The 17024-nt window shown below is 23.3% G+C and overlaps 6 protein-coding genes across 6 annotated transcripts; 4 read left to right on the plus strand and 2 right to left on the minus strand.

Annotated features, from left to right (window-relative positions):
• Nucleotides 1-2: 2 nt before the first annotated feature.
• PY17X_0108600 (conserved Plasmodium protein, unknown function) lies at nt 3-411 on the minus strand (the record flags this gene model as incomplete). The annotated part of the gene is made up of 2 exons (XM_022957828.1): nt 3-35; nt 136-411. The coding sequence occupies 2 exons, from the start codon at nt 409-411 to the stop codon at nt 3-5; spliced, it is 309 nt and encodes a 102-aa protein (XP_022811249.1).
• Nucleotides 412-1527: 1116 nt separating this feature from the next.
• On the minus strand, nt 1528-2489 carry PY17X_0108700 (proteasome subunit alpha type-2, putative; the record flags this gene model as incomplete). Its single annotated transcript, XM_725904.1, has 2 exons — nt 1528-2126; nt 2381-2489. 2 exons carry the CDS (start codon nt 2487-2489, stop codon nt 1528-1530), a joined length of 708 nt encoding a protein of 235 aa, XP_730997.1.
• Nucleotides 2490-4432: 1943 nt separating this feature from the next.
• Nucleotides 4433-5715, plus strand: PY17X_0108800 (conserved Plasmodium protein, unknown function; the record flags this gene model as incomplete). The annotated part of the gene is made up of 2 exons (XM_022957829.1): nt 4433-4463; nt 4853-5715. The coding sequence occupies 2 exons, from the start codon at nt 4433-4435 to the stop codon at nt 5713-5715; spliced, it is 894 nt and encodes a 297-aa protein (XP_022811250.1).
• A 1421-nt stretch (nt 5716-7136) lies between these two features.
• PY17X_0108900 (T-complex protein 1 subunit zeta, putative) lies at nt 7137-8895 on the plus strand (the record flags this gene model as incomplete). The annotated part of the gene is made up of 2 exons (XM_022957830.1): nt 7137-8646; nt 8774-8895. The coding sequence occupies 2 exons, from the start codon at nt 7137-7139 to the stop codon at nt 8893-8895; spliced, it is 1632 nt and encodes a 543-aa protein (XP_022811251.1).
• A 2283-nt stretch (nt 8896-11178) lies between these two features.
• Nucleotides 11179-12423, plus strand: PY17X_0109000 (ornithine aminotransferase, putative; the record flags this gene model as incomplete). The annotated part of the gene is made up of 1 exon (XM_723886.1): nt 11179-12423. The coding sequence occupies one exon, from the start codon at nt 11179-11181 to the stop codon at nt 12421-12423; it is 1245 nt and encodes a 414-aa protein (XP_728979.1).
• Nucleotides 12424-13519: 1096 nt separating this feature from the next.
• Nucleotides 13520-16449, plus strand: PY17X_0109100 (conserved Plasmodium protein, unknown function; the record flags this gene model as incomplete). Its single annotated transcript, XM_022957831.1, has 2 exons — nt 13520-16183; nt 16405-16449. 2 exons carry the CDS (start codon nt 13520-13522, stop codon nt 16447-16449), a joined length of 2709 nt encoding a protein of 902 aa, XP_022811252.1.
• Nucleotides 16450-17024: the final 575 nt, after the last annotated feature.

Below are 17024 nucleotides of genomic sequence, written 5' to 3' on the forward strand. Positions count from 1 at the left end.
TCTTAGGCCTCTCCTTTTTCATATAAGTGCTTGTTCTATATTAAAAAAAAAAATAATTAATTAATTGAGTGGATGAGTGAGTGAGCGAGTGAGCGAGTGAATAAAACATTTTACTCTCTATTTTTAATTAATTACTTCTTTATAATATTTATCAGTTTCATATAGAGACTGACAAATAGGAACAATTGCCATAAGAGCTATAATCCCGTAAAAGAAACGCATGATGGGCACTCTGGTTGCCTTAGGTAAATTATTTGCAGTTTGTGCTTCATTATTTTTGTTAAAATTTATATGGCTAGTACTTATGTGTCGTCCATTCATATTATTAGTATTATTCTTTAATTGAAAAAGGCTGTTTTTATTTACTATCCCTTTGTAATAGTTACAAAATGTCGTCTTAACACGATTCATCTTTTATTTATAAAATATCAAACTGCTTATAAAATAACTTCTTTATTTCCCTAAGGAAATTATATATTTTTTTCGTGCAATTTTTTTTAACTTAAATACTTTATTATTCTGGGGATATCCCAAATGTGCAAAAACGAGTTTAAAATTGTTTCTGGTATTAGTACGATCAAAATGGTCAATAAATAAATATATATTCATAATATGTAAATATATATATTGTACTATTTTTTTATTAACAGGAATAATATTTTGACATATTAATTTTGTAAATATACATTTAGCTCTATATATTCATATTATATCTGCATTTTTATGTTTTTTTTTTTTTATTTTAGCTATATTTTTATATTTTTTTTTTTTTGTTCTATTATTTGTGCAAAAAATTATGACTAATTCATAATATATTATATATAATAGCTATATACCGATTGCACGTTTTTATTTTTATGCATTTCCATTTTATTGGGTATTTTATAATTATTATTAATACGTTTAGAGGTATTTAATGCTATTTCCATGTTAGTATTATTACTAACTCAATATGTGTACCTTGAAAATTATCATGTTAAAATTTTTCAAAGTTTTAAGAAAAAAAAAAATAATTCACTATACACAACACTCATTATAGTTTTGTACAAATAAATATGAATTATCAATTATGTTATTAATTTTAAATTACAATAATGATAATTATTATGACACTTTTTTAGTAATCTCCTACATGATACTATGCAGAGAATGGGGTTTAGGTATTATTTATATACACACTTTGTGAAATTTGTGAAATTTGTAAAAAATATATTTTTTTGATTTATATATATAAAGCGAATTTTTATACAATTTTTAATATTTACAAGTTGAAAAAGGTGGAAAATATGACTTGCATATTTTCATGGAAATGTGTATATAATTAAAAAAATGAAAAAATGAAAAAATGAAAAAATAAAAAAATAAAAAAATAAAAAAAATAGAATATAATAGTGGAGTAAAATTTTAAGTAAAAAAGTGCGTGTGCACAAAATTGTTCTCTATTTTTTTTGATTAGGAGCATTTTTAAAGGGTATCATATTTGTTGATCCAATTATTACTATTTATAATTTTGTTTGTTCCTTTTTATTATTCTATTTCTATTAAATAATCTTTAATTTCATTTGGGGTTAATATTTTAAATGTATTGTTATTACAAACAACCCCTATTTCGATATTCTTTTCATTCATAACACCTTCATAACTTTCCTTTAAGGTTAATATGGCTGTATGTATAGCATCCTCAACTTCTATATCACTATTATATCTTTTTTCTAAAAAAGAAATATTATTTTGATAATCTTTACCTATACATGTTGCCATCCAATTAAAATAACATCCTGATGGATCAATTTGATATAAATGATAACCATATGCATCAACGCCACAAATTAATAAAGACAAACCAAATGGTCTGACACCTCCTGTTTGTGTAAATTCTTGAACAATTGATGCGATTTCTTTTACTAGTTCTTTTACTAATATTTCATTTCCATATTGTAAAGAATATTTTATAGCTTCTTTTCTTGCTTTTTTTAATAAAACTCGAAAATCACCAGGCATACCAGCATATACTATACCAATATGATCACTGATTTGTTGAATTTTGTAAATACTTGTTTCTTCGATCAATTCATTTGGGGTCTTTTTTTCCGTGGCAATTATGACTCCGTTTTTGGCCCGGATTCCTACAAAACCGAAATAAGCGGTAGAAAATGAATGCGGTTGATAGGGATGCTTTCTCAGAAAAAGATAGCTAGCGAAGTATCTTCATAAAATTTACAAAATATGATAAGTATATGCAAACATAAAATAGTAAGGCAAGGCAAGGCAGGAAAAACAAAATTAATAAAAAAATGGGAAAAAAAATGGGAAAAAAAATGGGAAAAAAAATGGGAAAAAAAATGGGAAAAAAAATGGGAAAAAATTATTATAAATTTACCTAAGGCTGGAGAACTACTAGATACTCTATTTAAAGCATATTCGATTTGTACTAATTTTCCAGTTGGGCTAAATGTTGTTAATGAAAAGTTATATTCTCCATCAGCCATTTTTTCTTTTATTTATAAATATATTTTTTTTTAAATTTAAATAACTTTAAAAAGGTGTATCAATCATTCAAACATAAGAAAAGTTGTACATAAATAGGCTTATTATATGTACCTATTCACTATATATATAGAAAAAAAAACAAATATATATAATATATGTATGTATGTAATATCAAGAGCCAACTATATTTATATACTTAATTTCTCGTTTAGAAAAATAAACCTCCTTAAGAAAAAATAAATATATCAATGGTAAATTTTGTTTACTATAGCTTTATTTTTTTTTCTTTATTTTTTTTTAGAAAGAGGATAACATATTTACACATATATATATGAAGAATTTGAGAAATGGCTACATATTATACTAAATCATATATAGTATATAATTTATTTATAATATAAATTAGAACACATTAAATATATATTTATATGTGCAATTATAACCCTACGTTTTATTGGCAATATTCTATCAGTTTGTTATAAAAAAAGAAAATATTTTTTTATAATATATATATATAGTATGCATTATTTTTTTACTTTTTTTTTTTTTCTATGAAATATTTATATTGTACTTGGCTAATATAATATTATACATACTAACCTATTTGTCGAAACATTTATTATAAATATATATAAATATATATATATCTATATAAAAATTATTAATTTAGTAGCCATTTTATTTACATCCTAAAAACATCATTTTCTTTTCATTTTCATTTTCCTTTTCATATAATCAATTATTTTGATATATATATATATTTTTTTTTTTTTATTATTTGATTTCAAAATGTGTACCTTTTTATTTGGTATAGCATAAACATTTTTCACAATTTGAAAATATTACAATAAATAAAAAAAAAAAAAAAAAAAAAAAAAACGAAATAAACATTATAAATGCATAGAAATGTAGCATTATATAAGTTTGTAAAAATTTGTATTTTTGATACACCCCACTTTTGTATAAAAAAAATTTAATAAAAATAAAACCCTAAACCCTCCATACTATTTAAGCCATTGCTTTTGTTATTTGACGGATATACAAATGGGCATGTTCCTTTTTTCTTTACCCCTAACAATTGCTTATAAAAAAGTATAGCGAATTATAAACATAAGCATAAACATAAGCATAAACATAAATTTAAACATAAATATAAACATAAATATATATAGGCTCTTCCTTAACCCATTTTATAGCACTACCATTTAGTGAAATATATATATGACCATATAATTGTCTATATATTTTACTAACTTATTTGTAACATCCATGCTTATTCAAATATCGTGGCTCCATTCTGTTTGGCACACACGAATAAAACGATAAATTGACAAATAGAAAAGTAATAATGATAAAATAAAATAAAATAAAATTATATCTTAATTTTGTAAGCATTTAACATATATCATTGAAGCTAACAAATTCTTATTACAAACAACGAAATGGAAAATAAATAAGGTTCTTTTTTTTTTTTTCTTTTTTTTTTCACTATGTATGCTTTTGCTTCAACAAGGAATTGTCACACATTTTGTAATAAGAGATTTATTTAACTTATAGTTTTTATATATTCTTAATAATTTGAATATTTATACTTAAAAATATTTTAGTGTCTGAAAATTTTATTTCTCTTTATTTTTTTTTACTTCATTCTTCTATATTTCTATATTACTGTGCAAAAAAGGAAGGGAAATGTTGAAAAAAATATATTAAGACATGTATTAAATTTCACCTACATTTTAGTAAAACATTTTTTTTTGAATAAAATATAATTTTCAATTATTTTATTTTTTTTGTATTTCATATTATGTTTAAAATATTATATGAACATATCATATTATTTTATAAATTTTTTTTTTAATGAGCTAATAAATTCTCTATTCTGTTAATAATAATTTTAGACAGAAATAAAAATATTAATTACATTTCAACTATTATTTAAATTATGGAAAATATAAATGGGACAAGCATATCAGGTATATAAGTTTGTTTTTATGCTTTTTTTATATGGAAAATAGATTACTAATTAAATCGTTTTCTTTTTTTCATTCTCTTTCTATATATACATACCTATGGGTTTGTGTGTGCAACTTTATTCTTAAATTTTTTTTTATACGCTACCATATATTTTTTGCATGAACATGACATATATTTTATGCATTTACTCCATTATTATTTAAATAACCTGAACAGTTCAGGAAAAATAATTGCATTTTAAATATATTTGGTTTGTGCAAAAGTGGTTTTAGCATTATAGATGAACATAGTATTTCGTATACCTCATTTGTTTATTGTGTTTTTTTTCATTTTATCTTTTATTAATTATTTATTTTCATTCTCTCTATCCATGTTTAAATTATTACAGATGAAATAAATAATAGTTGGCAGAACGAGAAAGGAGACGGGCTTGATGGAGGGGGAATTGGGGAAAAGGAAAATTGCGAGAAAATGGTTAAACAGGAAGATGAAAAAAGGGTTAAAAGGGGAAACAAAAAAAGGGTTAAAAAGGAGGATAAAAAAAAAAATATTGAAGGAGATGAAAAAAAAAATATTGGAGGAGATGAAAAAAAAAATATTGGAGGAGATGAAAAAAAAAATATTGGAGAAGAAGATAAAAAAAGTGTTGAAGAAGAAGATGAAAAAAAAAATATTGAAAGAGAAGATGAAAAAAGTGTTGAAAAGGGAAATGACGAGAAGAATGTTGAAGAGAGTGACGATAAGAATGACGAAAAAAATGTTGAAGAGAATGACGAAAAAAATGTTGAAGAGAGTGAAGATAAGAATGTTGAAGAGAATGAAGATAAGAATGTTGAGGAGAGTGACGATAAGAATGTTGAAGAGAATGACAATTCTAAGTGTAACGATTGCGAGCTGCAAAATAAAAAATTAAGATCCTGTGGAAATAACTGGAAAGGGAGTAACACATTTAGTAAATTATTTGAAAACGAAACAAACGATTATATAAAATATAATACAAGCCCAGGATTGTTAGAAAGAAGCGAAAATATAAATGATAAACAAAATAGTAAAGAAAATAGCAAAGGAAATATTTGCTATCAGTTAAATAAAACAGACCAAATTAGTATGTATAATTTTAATCCTTATCAATTAGGATATCGACCAAATAATGGCTTAAACCCATCACAAGGTTACGTATTTATATATCCCCATACAACTAAAAATTCTAAACCGCCAAAAATAAGAAAAAAAAAATTATCATGTTGTTAAAAAGGAGAAAAATATACACAAATATATAACCCATCTTTAAAACTATTTTATGCACATGCATGTATTTGCGAATGAATGTTAGACGTTGGGAAATATAAAAATTATATGAGCTTCCACAAGTTTTAATGATATATTCTCAATCTTAATATTTTCTCTATATTTATGTGTGCAACCTTTTAATACTTTATCTCCTTTATTTTTTTAATAGTAGATATATATATAAAATATGATGATTATATATTCATAATTTTAATTATTTATTTTTTTGTTTGATATTTAAGAATTAGCAACCATTTGGGTACATAAATATTTTTATGTTTTCGCTATCTTTATGTTTTCGCTATCTTTATGTTTTCACCATCTTTATAATTTTTTTTTTTTATTTTGTTTGCGAAAAAAAATATGTGCCCTTTTTATATCTCTATACCTTTTCAATTGTTAGTCGAATAATTTCAATGAATTTATCTCCTTTATACATAAAAATGAATAAATAAAAAAAAAAAAAAAAAACGATTATATATTTTTATTTGGGGTATAGTATTTTATAATATATAGAAATGAGAGAATTTTATTTTTCAAAAAAAAATGAGCAATCATATAACATTAGGGATACTGCTAAAAAATAAGTGTATAAATATGTACATAAAAAGTACTACCAAAAAATAAAGTTATTTTTTTTTATAATAATTTATGTATTGGTAGTACTTTTTTTAGTGCAAAAATTATTCCCTTTTTTCATTCCTATACATGTGTCACATTATTTTGAAGGCTGATTAAATATTTTTTTGTGAAATGTTTTTTCGGCCAATAATATATATATACATGTACATATACATATGCATATACATATGCATACATGTTTCGACTTTATTGATAATCAAAATGTAGAATAAAAAAATAAAAAAAAAATTAATAATAAAATAAAATTCACTATTATATATTATTATCAGGATTTAAAATATATAATTGCATACCCCATATTTATATAAATATTAACTTTGTTTTATTTTTATAAGATTTATTATACAAATAAAATAGCATCAAAAATTAAACTATAAATAGGAGAAAATATTTTCATTTCTCTCTCTATATATATTTCTACAATTTTTCCATTTTTTCCATTTTTTCCATTTTTTCAGTTTTTCCATTTTTTCCAGTTTTTCCAATTTTTCCAGTTTTTCCAATTTTTCCAGCTTTTCCAATTTTTGCACATTTATTTATATACATATCAAATGCTCTCGTAAATATTTAACAGTTTGTAGTAAAAAAATAAGAAGAGACTGCGGCCTAAACTAAACACATAAGAATAATTACGTGCTTCACCTCGTTTGAAAGTTATAAATAAAGACTGCGTCATTTGTCAAATTTCTCAAATTTTTCATCGTGTTCATTTTGTTCATTTTAATTTTCCCACCCTGCAGATGTCGGTTCACATGCTAAACAAAAAGGCAGATAGCCTACGCTCTACAAATGTGTTGCTTACAAATATAAATGCAAGCAAGGGTATGTATGAAATAATAAAGAGTAATTTGGGTCCAAAAGGGAGTTACAAGATGCTAGTAAGTGCATCAGGAGCTATAAAAATAACAAAAGATGGGAATGTGTTACTAAATGAAATGATGATACAACATCCAACAGCAACTATGTTAGGTAGAATCTGTTCAAGTATTGATGAGAATCTAGGAGATGGGTCAAGTAGTAATTTAATAATAACAACAGGATTAATTTATTTATCAGAAAAATATATATTATATGAAAATATACATCCTCGAATTATTACACAAGGGTTTGATACTATCAAAAATATTTTATTTGATTTATTGGATACTATGAAAATTCCAATAAATATGGAAAATAGTTTTAATAAAGAAGTATTGTACAATGTTGCTAAAACATGTGTTAGAACTAAATTGCCAATTCAATTAGCAGATAAATTATCAGAAGATTTGGTAGATAGTATTCAAATTGTTTATAATAAAAATAAACAAATCGATTTACATATGATCGAAATTATGGATATAAAAAGAAATATGAGCATAAATACAAAACTTGTTAGAGGTATGGTACTAGATCATGGTTGCCGACATCCTAATATGCCTAATAGATTAACAAAATGTTTTATATTAGTTTTAAATACTAGTTTAGAATATGAAAAAAGTGAAGTATTTTCATCATTTGTTTATTCAAATGCTGAAGATCGAGATAAATTAGTTGAATCAGAAAGAAAATTTACAGATGATAAAATAAAAAAAATTATTGAAATAAAAAAAAATATAATAGAAAAAAAATTTAAAGAAACAGGAGAAATGTATAATTTTGCTGTTTTTAATCAAAAAGGTATCGATCCTATGAGTTTAGATTTATTAGCAAAAGAAAATATTATGGCATTAAGAAGAATAAAAAGAAGAAATTTAGAACGTATTGTTTTATGTTGTGGTGGAAACCCATGTAATAATGTATATGATATTGTTGAAGAAGATATTGGATATGCCGGATTAGTTTATGAAATATGTGTAAATGATGAAAAATATACATTTATAGAAGATGTTTTAAACCCTAAAAGTTGTACTATATTTATACAAGCTCCTAATGATTATACAATTAAACAAATTAAAGATGCAATCAGAGATGGATTACGAAGTATTAAAAATGCAATAGATGATAATTGTGTTATATCTGGTGCAGGTGCTTTTGAAATTGCTGCTTATAATAAATTAAAAGATGAAGAAAAAAAAATTAAAGGAAAACAAAAATTTTCATTTGATATTTATGCTAACAGTTTGTTAAACATTCCAAAGGTATTACTAGAAAATAGTGGATTAGATATACATCAATCATTGTTTAATGTTATAGACAAATATAATGAGAACCCAACAGAGCCTCTAGGTGTTGACCTTGATTCTGGAGAACCCATAATACCCCACCTTCGAGGTACGAATTGGCAACGGCACCCGTTTGCCCTGTTAACAGTTAACTGCATATTATTTTTTTATATTTTTTTTTTTTTTTTTTTTTTTTTTTTTTTTTTTTTTTTTTTTTTTTTTTTTTTTTTTTTTAGGTATTTATGACAATTATTGCGTAAAGAAACAGATCATATCAATTTCAACTGCGATAGCACAACAAATTCTTTTAGTTGACGAAATAATAAGAGCAGGAAAATCAATGGGAGGAGAAAAATAAATACAAACAAAACGATAGACATCCATTTGTTTATTTTATTACATTCTTTTTCTATTTTTTACAAGTTTTTTTTTTTATTTTATGGAGAAATAAATTAATTTTATAAGAATATATTACAACTCTCCTAATTACAAACACATTTTATTTATCCTTTTCCAATTTCACAAATAAAAATTGTTCATATCTTATATATGTAATATATGTGTAAGGCATATATACATGCTGTTATGTAATGATTATTTTTGTTTTACTATTATATTTTTTTTCCCCAACTTATAAATATATACACATTATATACACATTGTATACACATTATATACATACTATATAAATATAAATATGAATACACGTATTTAGTCGACCCTTTTGTATGTGCATTTTTTATCGAGTAATATTAACGCTCATTTCATACAAATTAATTCACTAAAACACACACAAAAAAAAAATCAAAAAAAAATCAAAAAAAATCAAAAAAAAATCAAAAAAAAAATCAAAAAAAAAATCAAAAAAAAATATATGGAACTTGATAAATACTAATGAGTAGTTATAAATGATAATATTATTTTATCCCGATTAAAAACATTTTAAATAAAAAAAGTTATTTATTATTATTTTTTTTTTTTTAAACAAATAAGTGATAACTATATGACTACAATAAAAAATGAGTTATAGACTAATATTACATTGGCTTGTAAATTAAAAAAAAATATGTGAAATATAAATTCACATTTTAAGTACATATAATTATTACCCAATTTGGAAATTTAAATTATATAGTTATGGATAGCATTTGCAATTAAGCGGTTTTTACTGCAAGTGTCCGTTTCAAGTGTTTATTTCAAGTGCTTATTTCGAGTGCTTATTTCGAGTGTTCATTTCAAGTGCTTATTTTACAGTTCCAAGCCTCATTTTTATAAGCTAGCTATTATGATACAAATTAAAAAAAAAATTGGAATGCGTATGCATAAAATTTTATGAACAGTTCAGGAACTTATATAAATAGTACATATATAAATTAAAAATAAATATTCTCTATGATTAAAAATTCAATTTTTACCTCGTTTACAGTGTATTATATATATATACATACTAATATTTATTTCTCTCTCTATATATAAGGTGCATTTGTAACTTGGTTTTCACCATATGCTCATAAATATCATAGAATTTACATTCATATTGCACACAAAACATAAATTTCATACCATCCTCTTTTTCTTTGTAAAAAGTGTTCATAAAATAATTACTTTTCTATATATTAATAGAATATATTTATGGATATATTATTGAAGTTCAAGGGGTATAGAATAAAGTATAACCGTATGCATGCAAATATTAATGCGCCATGGAAAAATATTACACAAATATAGTATTGAGAGAAAATGCCCATATGCAATATTGCTATTTTTTTGTAATTTTCATAAAAAAATGAAATTCCAATTTTCTACTTATAATATTATATATGAGTAATAAAATTTACGGATTTTGGCCATTTTATGAAAAAATTTATATGTACCCCCCTATCACACTCTCTTCTAATTTTTCGTTTAAAAACTGTTAATTAAAATTAAAAAAAATATTATTTTTAATTTCATATGAATTTTGAAAAATGTACTTATAAATGATAAATATCATATTTTTATAAAAAAGGTTAAGATTGTTTATTACACTTAAATTTTAAACGAATTTAAATTTTCCGTATGACATACAATTTTATTTCCGATATAAGCTTATTATATTATAATTAAAGCAAGCTTAATTAAATTTAATCATTGTATTGTAATCTATCTACTTTAAAACTTCCGCAACTTCCGTATATTTATATAAACTCATTATCTAATTTAAACCAAACTTTCCGCATTAACTCGTATTTTCCGACTTTTTAACATTTGTTAATTTAAAAAGTAAGTTTTTCGGATATTTCGAAAAAATATGCACTAAACCGAGACAATATAAAACCACATGCATGTTATTACCCACACATATACATTTGCAACGTGTTTTGTCCTGCATTTGTACTTTTTTTTTTTCCATAATATTTATGCACATTGTTATATTTTATAAAAGTGACAATTTGACCTGCACATGGTCATATTTTATAAAAGTGACAACTTTGCCTGCACATGGTCATATTTTATAAAAGTGACAAATTTACCTGCACATGGTCATATTTTATAAAAGTGACAACTTTGCCTGCACATGGTCATATTTTATAAAAATGACAAATTTGCCTGCACATGGTCATATTTTTTTTGTTATTAGGCAATTTTTAGATTGTTCAAAATGGAATTTGTCAAAGACTTAAAAACACCAGAAGATTATATCAACAACGAATTGAAATATGGAGCTCACAATTATGATCCCATTCCTGTTGTATTAAAAAGAGCTAAGGGTGTATTTGTTTATGATGTTAATGATAAAAGATACTACGATTTTTTATCTGCATATTCATCAGTTAACCAAGGACATTGTCACCCAAATATATTAAATGCTATGATAAATCAAGCTAAGAACTTAACAATTTGTAGTAGAGCCTTTTTTAGTGTACCTTTAGGAATATGTGAAAGATATCTTACAAACTTACTTGGTTATGATAAAGTGTTAATGATGAATACTGGAGCAGAAGCTAACGAAACTGCATATAAATTATGTAGAAAATGGGGATATGAAGTTAAAAAGATTCCAGAAAATATGGCTAAAATTGTTGTATGTAAAAATAATTTTTCAGGAAGAACTTTAGGTTGTATATCTGCATCTACTACAAAAAAATGTACTTCTAATTTTGGTCCATTTGCTCCACAATTTTCTAAGGTTCCTTATGATGACTTAGAAGCATTAGAAGAAGAATTAAAAGATCCAAATGTTTGTGCATTCATTGTTGAACCGATTCAAGGAGAAGCAGGTGTGATTGTACCATCAGATAATTATCTCCAAGGTGTATATGATATATGTAAAAAATATAATGTTTTATTTGTTGCTGATGAAGTTCAAACCGGATTAGGTAGAACCGGTAAATTATTATGTGTACATCACTACAATGTTAAACCAGATGTAATCTTATTAGGTAAAGCATTATCAGGAGGACATTATCCTATATCCGCTGTTTTAGCAAATGATGATATTATGCTTGTTATAAAACCAGGAGAACATGGTTCAACATATGGTGGGAACCCATTAGCTGCATCTATATGTGTTGAAGCATTGAATGTATTAATTAATGAGAAATTATGTGAAAATGCTGAAAAATTAGGTGGCCCATTTTTAGAAAATTTAAAAAGAGAATTAAAAGATAGTAAAATTGTTAGAGATGTAAGAGGTAAAGGTTTATTATGTGCTATTGAATTTAAAAATGAATTAGTTAATGTTTTAGATATTTGCTTAAAATTAAAAGAAAATGGATTAATTACAAGAGATGTTCATGACAAAACAATTCGTTTAACACCACCTTTATGTATCACAAAAGAACAATTAGATGAATGTACAGAAATAATTGTTAAAACTGTTAAGTTTTTTGATGAGAGGTTTTAAATTATTATCCCCCAAAATGCACATTAAATAATATATGGAGATTATTAGTATATGTTCTCTTGTTTTGTCATTTCACAAATTTATTGATTTTTTTTTTGTAACATATATATTTAGTTTTAAGTTTGTATCACGAAATTTGTATAATTTATAATTATACATTTAATTTGAGCTTTTAATGTTTTTAATTTTTTATAATATACAAAATGCTTTATGATATAATCGGTTTTTTTTTTTGGGAATTTTTTTTTTTTTTTACTATATTATATACAATTTTTACCAATTTTCCGATTATTTTTACATTTCTGTAATATTTATTATATTATTTTATAGGTCCAATATATATTGTACATATTTAAAAGTGGGGAAAATATTACATGATTTATTATTAATATATTTTATGTATGTGCGCATGGCTATACATATATTTTTATGGCCAACAAAACATATAGATATTAAAAAGAGAATGAAAGAAAAGCATAAAAAAAAAAAAAAATTTAAATTGATGCGAAAATGAAATTCGCATTTCATAAGGCTTATTTCTATTATGCTTTCTTATTTATTCGCGGTTTTTTATTAATGTATCATAAATTTAGTCCTAGTATATAAATTATAAAATAAATACAACATGTACGTGCATGTGTATCATACATATTATATAATAGTATTGCTGATAATTGAAATTTTTTATCTTTTTATTTTTCTAATATAATTAAACGATAAATATATATTGGCTAACATATATTTGTTTGTTTCGACGGTTTACTAAAATTTAGAGTGCCTGTTCCGTTTTATTCTTACATATGTATTTTTTTACGCAAAATAAATAAATTATTTTTAAATTTTACGAAATATTTCTATTTATCAAAATCTACTGCCCATAAATTGCCACACATAGTAACTGCCAAATAGTATATACCATATAGTAACTGCCAAATAGTATATACCATTAGTAACTGCTATACATTATACATCCCCGCTTTTAGAGATATGATGTGATGTGCTGGCTCATGTAATCATTACATATTTTTCTTAACACAAACGAAATATATATTTCTTTTTTGGATAGTTTTACCATTTTAATTGTTTTGTAAAAAAAATGAAAGAAGATCTAGATATGGACGAATATTATTTACATAAAAAAGAAATAAAAAATATCTTTAAAAATGATGGTGAAGATATTAGTACATTTATTATTACTAAAAAAATGGGTTTAACAAAAGAAAAAAATGACAATATAAAAGATATGAAAAATTTAATTTCAATACATCCATATATCTTTGTTAAAAGTTCTATTTTTTACAAAGATCTTGAAAATAATGTAAACAATAAAAAAACAATAATTGAGGATGTAAATATAATATACAACAAAATTACAGAATTATTTCAAAGTGATGAATATAAAAAGGATGTAAAAGATTTAAATTATTTAACTAGCCAAAATGTTTTACCAAATAATAATTTTTTTTCTGAAATTTTTAAAATACCATTACTAATTCATAAATATATTAATAGTAATGAACATGAGGAAAATTTACCCAATTGTATAAAATACATAAAACTATGTTATAATATAAAATTATGTCTTCAATATTATTATAATAATAAATTTAACAATGATTGTTTAGTTAATTATTTAAAAAGTTATGAACAAAGTGTAAATAAAGAAATTAAAAAAATTAAAAAAATTCTTTGCAATTTAATTGTGAAAACTGATGATATAGCTAAATTAAAATTGTACATACAATATTTGTCCGATATATTTAATTATTTTAACACATTAAAATTTGATGAAAATAAAATTGATCATAATTACACACCCCAAAATGTAGTGGAAAAACAAGATGAAATAAAAAACCTTAACTGTTCAGAAAAAAGTAGTAAACTAGCCAATTATAATGACAATAACGACACTGGAAATGTTAGCAATAATGTAGATCATATTTTTGATAATCATCATGTAATAGACAAAAATGGTGAGGAATACATCAAAAATAAATTCTTAAAACTTAAACATTATAATATATTAACAAAAATAAGAGAACGATTATTTTCTTGTGAGAATAACAGAGATCAAGCAACACAAAAAAAAAATTTACACAGTTACGAAATATTACAGCTATTTTTAAATGAGATTATAAAATTAAAAAATATATATCAAAAATTATTTAACGGAGTAGATACAAATTTATATAAACATATAGCATTTATATATTATTTCGCTTTATCCTTAGTGCATATTAAAATAACACAAGGAGATTTGCCCCGTTTAAATAAAAATAATCATGGCCATGTGCACACAAGTAATATATCTTTGTTGAATAAGCTTAATGAGCAGGTTGTTATGAAAAAAAACAAAAAAAATGAAACAAATAATAATAGAAATGGAAATGGAAATGGAAATGGTAATGAAAATGGAAATGGTAATGAAAATGACGATACCAATTCGGGTGACTGTTACAAACGAGACGACACAAGATTGTTTGATTCAAATTTAAAACTACCCCCTGAAATGGAAAATAATTACGATTTTATGTACAGTTCAGAAAAAAAAAAAAAAATATTACATGATATAACGAAATTTATGGATGAATTTAATAAAAATATAAACGAAGAAAATATATTAGACAGTTATTTTTTTTTTAGAAATAACAATATTTCAACTTGGAAATATCCCTTTTTAAATTTAAACACTTGCATATTTAACTATATGTATTATTATGTGTTCTTTAAAAATAAAAAAGTTTTACTTTTTAAAAATAACGAAAAAGAAAACAGTTCAAAAAAAAAAGTAATAAATATTGAATTTCAAGAAAAGAGGTCATTTAAAAATCACTATAATTTTGTTGAATATTTATATGAAGAGGAGGATAAAAAATATGACGATGTAATAAAAAATTGTCCACAAAATATAAAAAAGAATTTCAAAAAAAAAAGTAAAAAGAAAAATATATTTCTTAATCATTACACCGAAATACAATCACTAATTCAAAACAACAAAATTGAGGAAACTGTTCTGGATTTAAAAAAATATAGAAAATATAACATAAACAGTTTAGTGTTAAAAGAAGAGAGTGATACCCCATGTATAAGTTTTTCCATTGTGATGAATAATTTTATAAACAAAATATTTGTAGCATATATCTATGATTTCCTTCAAACCAATAATAATATGTTTTATCAAAATGTTTTGTTCTTTGACAAAGACGACAAAAATGGAAGAAATGGAAAAAATGAAAGAAATGAAAGAAACGAAAGAAACGAGAGAAATGATTCTAAAGAAGTATGGGGTGTTGAGACAAATCGATTACCCAATTCGTTAGATGATGAGCTAAAAAAACAAAGAGAATTTTTCATTAAAAATGCTCAAATTTTTTTTGATTCCAATAAAAATAAGACAAAAAAAATTAATGAAAACGAATCAAATAATTCAATAAAATTTAGTCAAGAATATTACCAAGAAAAAATTGCTGAAAAATTAAAATATTCCTTTTTAGTTTCCTATTTTTATAATATTATATTTATTTTAAAAAACATTAAATGTTATATTGATAAATCTTTGTTATACACCATTATCCATATGTTTGAAATTTCTTTTAAAAATATTATTGAAAATTTAATAACTATGTTTTTGACAACCCAAAACATATTTTTTAAATATAATAATTTTCAATTTATTATCGAGGCTCTTTTAAAAAGCGTCTTCCCCTTTGCATTTTTGTTTCTTTCGTGTATTTATCAAGTTGATGTTACCCGATCAACGGTAAGATAACAAAAAAAGCAAAAAATAAACAAGAGAAATAAGAGAAATAAAATATATATAAGTATTTTTGCCGGAATTAAATAAGCAAACTACACCCTTTCCATATTATCTTTTAAATTGACATAAATAAATTAATGTCCTTATAGGCATAATTCCTAGTGCACCATGTATAACTAACTATTAATATTTTATACGTTAATTTTTTTTTTTTTTTTTTATAGGAAAAAATATTGAAGATCTTGAATAACTATTCGATTAGCATATGACATAAATTTGCTAATTCCCTTTTTTTTTTAAGTTGAAAATGTTGCATTTATTGCTAATATTGTGCAACACAATTTTTTTGTAAAAGTATTTCACTTGTTTAATTAGTATGTATTTTATTTATTGTACATTGAACAGTGTGCATAAAATGGGAGAATATTTTACTCATAATAATTTGCCATTTTATCATTTTTTTATGAATGTACATATTTTTTTTTAAGTTCATACAAAATTATCAGACTTTTATTATACCCCCAAAATAAGCAAAAAATGACAAGCAAAAAATGATAAGCAAAAAATGATAAGCAAAAAATGATAAGCATATTTGCATAATGTTCCACTAATATACATCCCCTAATTTTCCTCAATTCATTAAGAGGATAAAATTTGGCGAACTAGCCATTTTTTATTTTGCCATTTTTTATTTTACCATTTGTGTATTTTGGCTAGTTTTTTTTTTTTGTTCAGAATATATTATGTACCACAAATGGCTACAATAAACTTATACTTTTTGCAACCTTATAAAAATTGTCAATTATATTTTTGTTGTGTAAATATTATTTGGAGTTATATACAT

This window comes from Plasmodium yoelii (assembly GCF_900002385.2).
Source record: "Plasmodium yoelii strain 17X genome assembly, chromosome: 1".
Classification (NCBI taxonomy): Eukaryota; Apicomplexa; class Aconoidasida; order Haemosporida; family Plasmodiidae; genus Plasmodium; species Plasmodium yoelii.